The sequence below is a fragment of the Bactrocera tryoni genome, chromosome 1, assembly GCF_016617805.1.
Source record: "Bactrocera tryoni isolate S06 chromosome 1, CSIRO_BtryS06_freeze2, whole genome shotgun sequence".
Classification (NCBI taxonomy): Eukaryota; Metazoa; Arthropoda; class Insecta; order Diptera; family Tephritidae; genus Bactrocera; species Bactrocera tryoni.
The window spans coordinates 2,998,651-3,008,106 of NC_052499.1; the positions used below are offsets into that span (position 1 = coordinate 2,998,651).

General features: G+C 36.9%; 2 protein-coding genes across 2 annotated transcripts; both read right to left on the minus strand.

Moving 5' to 3' along the window:
- Positions 1–582: 582 nt before the first annotated feature.
- Positions 583–5,780, minus strand: LOC120779739 (arrestin domain-containing protein 17-like). The gene is made up of 5 exons (XM_040112116.1): positions 5,654–5,780; positions 3,457–3,585; positions 3,171–3,385; positions 2,468–3,104; positions 583–805 (listed from the first exon to the last, which is right to left on the minus strand). The coding sequence occupies exons 1-5, from the start codon at positions 5,766–5,768 to the stop codon at positions 603–605; spliced, it is 1,299 nt and encodes a 432-aa protein (XP_039968050.1). The 5' UTR covers positions 5,769–5,780; the 3' UTR covers positions 583–602.
- Positions 5,781–6,200: 420 nt separating this feature from the next.
- LOC120779597 (arrestin domain-containing protein 17-like) lies at positions 6,201–9,148 on the minus strand. Its single transcript, XM_040111945.1, has 5 exons — positions 8,866–9,148; positions 7,707–7,874; positions 7,422–7,636; positions 6,650–7,343; positions 6,201–6,468 (listed from the first exon to the last, which is right to left on the minus strand). Exons 1-5 carry the CDS (start codon positions 8,978–8,980, stop codon positions 6,251–6,253), a joined length of 1,410 nt encoding a protein of 469 aa, XP_039967879.1. The 5' UTR covers positions 8,981–9,148; the 3' UTR covers positions 6,201–6,250.
- Between the last annotated feature and the right edge of the window lie 308 nt (positions 9,149–9,456).

The window sequence follows — 9,456 nt, forward strand, 5'->3', positions numbered from 1 at the left end:
CATAATGTGGGGAGTTTCTCAGCACTGTCACCATTATTAAAAATATAAAATTTCCTGTGAGTATTTCTTAATATACGAGTATGTACATCGTTGAAGAGAGACATTGATTCGATTAAAGCTTTTGGGACAAGTTTTACAAAGCTTATGGCGTTTATAGTTGCTGTAAAACTTGAAGCTCATAAGAAAAGTTTTGTAAAGCTTTCAACTTTTATGGCAGCATTTGATGTTTGTACTTACTTTAAGCTTATAGCAAGCTCTTATGGTTTGTAACAAGCTTAAAGCTTTTTCGTAACATTTTATGTTTGAACTTAAAGCTATTTTCTAACAGTTGGTTTGGTTTAAGCCAACTAAGGAATAACCTCCTGACGAAGTAAAGTTCGAAAACTGCTGAAACTCTATGTAAGTGACATTAACCTTTTTTATGAAAATTATATTTTTTGATTACATTTATATTTTCATAAGTTAGAACTATTTATTAATAGTTTAGGTTTCTACGACATATGTTTAAATACATTTACATATGTACATATGTATATGTGAATTCATATTTATGAAATGAAAGCAAATAACAATAATATCGTTTTGTTCAAAAGAGGCTTCCTCTACACCTTGTCATTTTCGAAATTTTGGTTTATATAAGCACCGCGTGTTGGTTCCGGCGTAACTGGCGCGGTTGGAGCCATTGTTAAGGGTACGGCATATACTGGATATAATGGCGCAAATTCACATGGCCCAAATGCGTGTAAGTCATCTTCGTTCACATCGCCTCGCATGGTGTGCGTAGACTCCTCGTAGTTGGGTGGTGCTTTAAAAAATATATGAGAAATAAATAAAGTATTGAATTTTATCGTTTTGAAAGCAATTGGTTAATGATATTCGAATTTTCATATAACGAAGGCACAAACCTTCGAAAATATTTTAGTTGTCAGACCAATGGAATGCAATTCCACTGATAGATAAAAAACTGTGAAACTTAAATTCACAATCCACCCACTGGAGTGTGGAACTTTTATAAACAAATTCCATCCACAACATTCCAAAAATGAATTGTGGATATCTTCTTAGTTGCTAAAATCCACTCACATATTCCACTCGTTTTGTTGGAGAAATGTGGGCACGGAAAATTCCCTGCTTTTGGATAAGCAGTTTAAATGCCAGGACGACATCTAACGTAAGATTTCGTGTGGAATATATAACGGTTTTTGTCATCAGTATCACAAGATTTCAAAAATTTTAGAAAACATATTTTATGTTCACAAAAATAATCCACAAATGTATGTATCTTCTTTGAAGTATGTATATTTTAAATGCTCTATAGGCTTATTTCATTAAAAAATAAAACTTTCCGTAATACTTTATATTAAAAGTTTACAAAAGTGATAAAACATTCACATAAGAATTCAAAATAGTTTCTGAAGATAAGAAGCCTTAGAGCACATACCAATTCGCTATTTATAATTTAAACAGATCTTGCTTGAGGCATGGAATGTATATTCTTATACTTTGAAACCCCTCATAGCCGAATATCCACCGCCGTGGTGTTTTTGTCCGGTATATATGTATGTACATATATACACTACATATATTTATTTGTTCCACCGGTTATGGGAGGTGTCCGGTCTTAAGGACTTCCTGTAATTTCAATGTATGCATAAATGGATTATCTACAGTTTCCACAACTGCAGAATCCATATTTGTATAATGCTTCAGTTAGTAACAAACGTGCCGCCCTTCCAGTAGGTAACGTAGTTGTTTGTTTTCATTTGTTCACATTTCGTCAATATTGCCATTGTTCCATTTTCACACCTATAGCTTTTCAGTTATATTTTTTCGTAATGTAAAACTTCAAAACTGAACTCAAATTATTAAGAATAGTCTACTTATTTATAAATAATTGTATTCGACTGTAATTTTAGGTTAGTTTGATAATATTTTAACTAAATTACAGCTCATTTTTTAAATAGTCCAAAATATCGAGGCATGCAATCTTGTATTTAAGAGAGCTGGCCCGTTTCTACGGAAAAAATACAATTTGCGCAAATATACGTTTCGGACGGTAGAAGCGGTAATGAGTTTTCATTTGCCTTAAAACAGCAACATTGCCCAAATTAAAGAACACAACTACGTCGTCACTACGGAAAGTCGGCACGTTGTTTACTAACGGAAGCATAAGGAACAGATTCCATAAATGGATTCCACACTGAGAATACATTCCATATTTGGATCGTATTTTTCATTTGGATCGCATTGTACATTTGGATCGTATTATACATTTGGAATGTATTATACATTTGGAACGAATTATAAATTCTGCCCAAAAAGTAACTGGATGTTTTCAAAACAAATACTACCCGAGTTCGTGGTACTTTACAAGCTGCATTATGTAGTTTGTACAATATCGAGAAACTTTAGTTCGTTTAAAACGAAGCTCCAACCACAACTTTTTCGATATTTAATTAATACTCACGCAATTCCGGGTAAATATCTGCTGGCGACTGAACCCCTGTTAATGCTACATTCTGCTCATCCACTACTTCAGTCACAGCTTGTTGCTCACCCTCCTTGTTCATTTCATTACCCTGCAACAGCACTTCCTCAGTTAGTGCTGGCATACGACTACCGCGCGGTTGTTGTTGTATAACTGATGGTGTTTGCCACAGTGGCACATTTCCAATAAGAACGGGAATTGTAATGGTCTGACTAGAATACCAACCCTTCATGCGTGCCTCGACTTCCACCTGATAGGAAATGCGTATAATACTGCAAGACCGCAAGCAAGTTGGTGGTGTGGACGGCACAAGAAGTTCGTGCGTTAACGAGCGCGTGCTATTACGCAGCACAGACTCACTTTTCGCCGTCGTCATGGTAATACGTTCGAGGCATGAGTGTAACGCTGGCGCTGGGCTGGAATACCGAACCAACATTACGAGCGCATAACGCACTTCCGCCACGGGTATGTTGGTGTTATTGATGACCAGCGCGGTGACGGGTATGCGCTGTCCGGGCACATAACCGGCCTGCGGCAGTTGTATTTGCATCTTCAGAGGGTCCGTTTTGCAGGGTCCGCAGCAGTATGAACGATAATTCTCTGAAGTTATTGGTATCTGTGGTTTAAAATTGTTGAAAAATATTCATTTAATGGTATATGAAAATAGTTACAAATATGTCACCTTTATTTGCGGCGATTCATAGTTAAGATCGAGCATTTTCATCACTGTGAAGCCACGCGTATAAGTCTGATTGAATTTCCAGGGTATCACCAGTGTCACTTTAACTATATACCGAATGCAGCCATGAAGGCCCTCAAATGATGTAGGACAATTCTCTGGTAGCTTGCAGGCAAAATTATATGTGTGCGTACCGGTTTGGATTGTAAAAATTTGACCTATCGATTGGAAAATTAGTAGCTAATATATTTTTGTAGTAGATTTTGGAAGTAGCTTATAACACACTTACTTGTTTCCGATCCCATTAGATATGTTTTGGACTCCATATAATCCTCACGTCCCGAAAAGTGTCGTGTTTTACCGAAACGTTTTTCTCGCCATTTTGTAATAGCAAATCCGGATATATTCAATATTACAGCTGAAAGAAAATAAGGTATATATGTACTTACTTGCTAATTCAAGCAATTTAAGAGTAACAAATAGTTCAAATGCCAGCGAATGACAAGCAGAACTTTGAAATTAAATCGATGAAGACTATCTCATACCCATCGTCTCGTTACAGTTCCTATAGGATACCAAAAATAGTTCTTTTACAATATTTTGATCATAAAAATGTATGCGAAATCAAGTCTCATATTCATTACACCTCACTGCCTTTCCTTTCTACTTTTGATGGACCTCTGTTATATGTTTGGGAACGTATGGGTTTTGTAAAAATATATTATCGGCGAAATCGTTCGGAGATATTGCAGTTTATTTTAGAACCTTGCTGAATTCTAACTCCCAAAAGTTGTGAAAAAAATTAACTATTCTTAAAAGGATATTCGACTAATTGGGTCAAAATAGCAATGAAAGAGTTTATTTGTGTGAATGTCTATAAGAAACTTAATTGCGTAGATTTGAAAAGTGATCCTTAAATATGTCATAAGTCACATAAGAAGCTACTTTTTTAGATCTAAGATAAGGGAACATATTAGTTTTTTACAAAAAACTGCATTTATTTGATTTAAACCAAAAGCCGGTAAATGGCAATACAAGAAAAGAACAGTCTAGTCTAAATTCTAATAATCGTAGTCGCGAATATTAATTCAGTAAATACCTGCACTAGATAACGACACGCAAAGGTAGCAACCATATAAATATGAATGCGTTAGTGGCGATAAAATATCTACTAAAACTTAGCCAATAACCTTTAATTTTCCTACATTTCAAAAATAAATATGTACATACGACACTTCGTAATAAACAAATTATACCAAATAAACTGATTGGAATTTTATCAAATCGAATTATACTCTGCGCCATTTTTACACCCTGATCAGGGTATATTAAGTTTGCCAGAAAGCTTGTAACACCCAGAAATATACTTCGGAGATCCTATAAAGTATATGCATATACTATATAAATGAACAGCATGAGGAGTCGATGTCCGTCCGCCTGTCTAGATATGTATACGTGAACTAGACCCTCAGTTTTTGAGATAACGATCTAAAATTTTACACACGTTCTTTTCTAGATACGTAAGAAGCTACTCAGTTGTCGGAACCGCTATAGGATTTATGTATGTAGCTACCATACAAACTGAAAGATCAGATTCAAGTGCTTGTATGGAAAAATTCAACTTTACGAAATTTGACATGGTTCGTTAACCAAGGCAAAAGTACAATATCCGAAGAAATTGTTCAGATCGGATCACTATAGCATATATGTACATATCTACCGTACAAGCTGGACGATCGGAATCAAATTCTTGTAAGGAATCTTTTGGATCTGTGAAAAGTATTATAGGCTCTACTTGTGATTTTTTTTTTGTTATATTAAGTTGTGTTATGTTATGTTAAGTTATATTATGTCATGTTATGTTATGTTATGTTATGATACGTTATGTTATGTTATGTTATGTTATGATACGTTATGTAATGTTATGCTATGTTTTGTTATGTTATGCTATGTTATGTTGTGTTATGTTATGTTATGCTGTGTTATGTTGTGTTAGGTTATGTTATTTTATGTTATGTTATGTTGTGTTAAGCTAGGTTATGTTATGTTATGTTATGTTATGTTATGTTATGTTATATTATGTTATGTTATGTTGTGTTATGTTAAGTTATGTTATGTTGTGTTCCGTTATGTTATGTTAAGTTAAGTTGTGTCATATTATGTTATTTTATGTCATGTTTTATTATGTTGCGATATTATTATTTTTATATACTGAAAATTTCCCGCTTTATATAAATCAATCTGAAACTGCAGGCGTAGCGTTATTTTGACATGCATATTAGCTAAAGTGAATGAAGTAATTATTTACAGTGCATGCATTATTATTCCCCGCAAATGTACAGAACTTCAGTGGGTAAATTAGTTTTTCAGATAAGATTAGTGACTGATAACCTTACTTGCGAAATTGCTGCTTGAAAATCGCTTATTCTACAGAAATTGAAGCCTAATTCCACACTTATTAGCGTTAGCCTTATACTTAGCGTTACCTTTAACATTTTTGGGTTTATCAGCCTTTAACACCACCGCGCCATCCACCAACTGGTCAGCGAAATAAATACCGTGCTCATTATGATTGAACTGAATATCACAAGTTACGACCATTTTGCTTCCACAACCGACCGACTCGGACTGAATGTGCCAAAATTGGGCAAAGCGCCATTAGCTTGTCGGCACTTAGGGTAAATATCCCGCATTAAGCACAAATACATACGCATGCGAGTGAAATACGTGTGAGTGATTGTGATAAAACAATAACGTAAAAGATCTTACAGCTATATGTACACATACAGTTAGAAATATTTGATATTAAAACAAAGGGGAAAACAACAACAACTACAACAAAATTACGGTTTTAGATAAGCGCACGACGTTTTCTGATATGAAAAATATTTGGTGGCGGAAACGTTGTACTTGCAGAATCGAAAAGCTTTCTGTTTTTTTAATTTCATTCACATGCCTACCGCTTGCGATTTTGTGCGCTACTGCTGATAAGTTATTAAAGGTCGCTCCGAAGAAAAGAAACAGATTTTGGCGTTGCTTTGTTTATAAGTTTGTATTTATTTATTCACACTCTCAGCTCTAAGTCACAGCCAAGTGCTATTTTGCGCTGATGAAACACCACTAGTTGCTACACCATCCACCCTAGGCCTGGCATCAACTTCGTCTCTGTCTGATGCGCTCGGACACGACATTTTGAAGACAGGATAACGTGGTGCAAATTCGGTTTCGCCGTATTCTTGCCCTTCATCAAGGTTAAGTTTTGCTGGTTTTATATGCACCGCGGATTCATAAGACGGTGGTGCTGTGAAGGAAGAAAACTTTGAATTATACATATAATATTATAGAGGGAAGGTCTTTGCGCTGGATTTGAAGTGATTTGATATTCTCGCATGTACGAGTGTATAGCAAATGACAAGAATTGTACGAAACGCGGTTGGGGATATAAACGGATAAACCGTCAGTATTGTCAAAGAATTACTTACGTATACTGGCGTCTGCGTCCCAGGGGTTGGGCAGAGCAGGGGTTATGGCAGAACTTGTCACAGCACCGCTGTTTACTTGTATCGGGTTCTCTTGTACGGTAGACTGCAGCTGGTTAGCTTCGGTGGACTTCTTTTCGCGAAGATTGCCGCTTTCGTCATCCGCCACGAATGAACGGTTCATAACACCATTACCGCTGGGGACGAGGTTGTCAGCTGACGCCTTTGGTTGCTTTTGTATGACGCCGAGCAACGGCACATTGCCTATCGTGACGGGCACACAGATGACCTGATCCGCATGCCAACCTTTCACTTTTGCCACAACCTCAACTTGATAGGCGATCTGTATGATGCGGCATAGATTGAAGCACGTTGGCGGCGTAGCCGGCACAATGAGCTCATAGTCGAATTGTTTTTTGCAATGCACCGGCACGCCATCACCTTTCAACTTCAGCACCGGTATGCGTTGGTTCTTTGTATGTGTCAATGGCACTTGACTGTAATAGCAAACGAGCATTACCAATTCTATTTTGAGTTCTTCGACTTTTATCTTGGTTTCGTTTGATATGAGTACGCTCACTGGTATCGCTTGTCCAGGCACATAGCCACTTTGTGGCAAGGAAACGTGCACCTCCAATGGCTGTGTTTTACAAGGCCCACAACAGAAGACCTTTTGTGCTTCCGATTTGCTAGGCACCTTCGGAGCGGGTTTATACAATGATTAGATAAATCATAACCAGTAATTGTTTGGATATAGCCATAATAGTTTACTCACTCGCAATAAAGGACTGTCGTAGTTTAGATCCATCATTTTCAAAACCGTAAATCCTCGCGTAAAATTCTGATTGAACTTCCATGGTCGCACGAGTTCCACCCTGGCCAAATATCGTACATAACCATAGATGCCTTCGAAGGACGAAGGGCAGGTGATGGGTAACAGGCAGGCAAATGTATAGGTATGTATGCCCGGCTCAATCACGGCAGATTGGTCTGTTAGAGAGATAATTAGATCGGTTATAATGTAAGCTAATTGTCATAAGCTTTTACAAATTCTACACACTTTCGTTGGAGCTGAGCAAGTAAGTCTTCGATTTTATATAATCCTCATGACCTCTGTAGTGTGTTGTCTGGGTTTTAGTGCTCGAACGTCCATGTGCATTTGTTGTTGTGCTGCTGGAGCTTTCCGTCCAACTTGTATCTGCGCAACCGCTAATTTTCAGCACGATGGCTAAAAAATAAAATTTTCATAAATAACCACAGGCGGTAATAATTTATAATATTGTAATCACAAATACATATCTGTATTAGTCACTCATCTGATAATTTTAAGCAGATGAGTAATGCACGCAAGACCTGTGAGTCATCACCGCTGCAAAAGTATCATTGTTGATAACCTACTGCTTACAGTTATTTATTCGAGAGGGGAGGAAGAAATTGTGCTATTTTATTTAAGAACTTTTCGGTTCCCGGTGAGAAGACTTATTTACATGTAGTCTTCAAGGCTAAGTTTTTTTGATTCTAATGGTGTCTGCTTGCAATATCAATACGATCCATGTCTTTATCTCGGTTCTCAACATGTGATGTCTTAACTGACAGCCAACGATAAATTCATAAGTCAAATGTCACAGAATAATTCGAAAGTCTTATATAAATACAATTAGCTCATAATATGGCGCAATAACGTGGATAACATAGGGTGTTTTTTAGATGTGCGGTTTTCAATGAGGCAATTATTTTTTTCTTTGCTGATCTTTTGACAACTTTTAATGGACTTATACTCAGTTTGGCAGCATCTTTAAATCATGGCTCGCTTTCGCACCACGCATATCTTAGTGATTACTACGTATGCTCAGAGACGCCGTATAAAGCGCACCGAATACGCTATTCCAGCTGTGGAGCAGAGTACCCAAGGAGGCCATCCGCCAACGTACGCAACAATGGAGCTGTGCTAGAGTACTTTCTGAAAGTTTTTGTGTATCTTGGTTTGCGAGCTTCTATAATCCAACTCGTGCATGAATTGAAGCCGAAGAACAATCAAGAACGTTGCACGTTTGGCGAAAGTGCCCTCATCGAGATGCCCACCGATCCCAATTCTCACATGAAAATTCTAGCTTCGTTAAATAACAAAATTGTAGCATTTGGAGTGACGATTTGCGTTTCAATTTGATCAGATTTATTCTCTTTTTACCTTTATATAAAATACTTGCAGTAAAGCTCACCTTTCACCTGCTTCGGCATGTCCGCTTGCAGCGTAACTTTACCCGTCATGACTTGACCAGCAAAGTAGGTGCCGTAGGGATTATTGTCAAACTCAATTGCACATGTTACAACCATATTCAGCACATATGTATGTATGTATATTATTTATTTAGATATATACAACTTTACAAATACAAGTTGAGGTTATAACTTTTAGTATCAAATGGTAAACAACGCGTTCTGTCCCGGGCTGGAGCGTCGTATCAACTGCTTGATTCGCAAAGAGAATACTAACGTTTTAGCAATTCTTAAAAATGCTTCACGACTTCAATACCAATCGATTTCGAGCCAATATTTTCCCGTTTACTTGCGCGCTTAGTTAAAAAGTTCGGCATAACTTTGCTCACATGTGGCTGCTTATCAGTTCGTTGATAAATGTCCCATATATATTTTAACAAATTTAATAACACGAAAATATCGACAAACATACTTACACTGAGTATTGTAGTTAGATTTTTGCATGTGTGAAAAATGTTTTGGCCGTGAAAAACTATATTTGTGTTTCAGAAATGCGATAACGCTTAACGAAGCGTTGAAAGCTTGGTGTTATT

Bases quoted from the DNA above. Each gene is read 5' to 3' on its own strand.
- LOC120779739 (XM_040112116.1), bottom strand. From the start codon at position 5,768: ATGGTCGTAACTTGTGATATTCAGTTCAATCATAATGAGCACGGTATT. The intron at 3,586-5,653 runs GTAACGCTAAGT...ATTTTCTTTCAG, and splicing joins TAAACCCAAAAATGTTAAAG to CTGTAATATTGAATATATCC. The intron at 3,386-3,456 runs GTAAGTGTGTTA...TCCAATCGATAG, and splicing joins TCTAATGGGATCGGAAACAA to GTCAAATTTTTACAATCCAA.
- LOC120779597 (XM_040111945.1), bottom strand. From the start codon at position 8,980: ATGGTTGTAACATGTGCAATTGAGTTTGACAATAATCCCTACGGCACC. The intron at 7,637-7,706 runs GTGTGTAGAATT...TCTCTCTAACAG, and splicing joins CTTGCTCAGCTCCAACGAAA to ACCAATCTGCCGTGATTGAG. The intron at 7,344-7,421 runs GTGAGTAAACTA...CCCGCTCCGAAG, and splicing joins ACGACAGTCCTTTATTGCGA to GTGCCTAGCAAATCGGAAGC.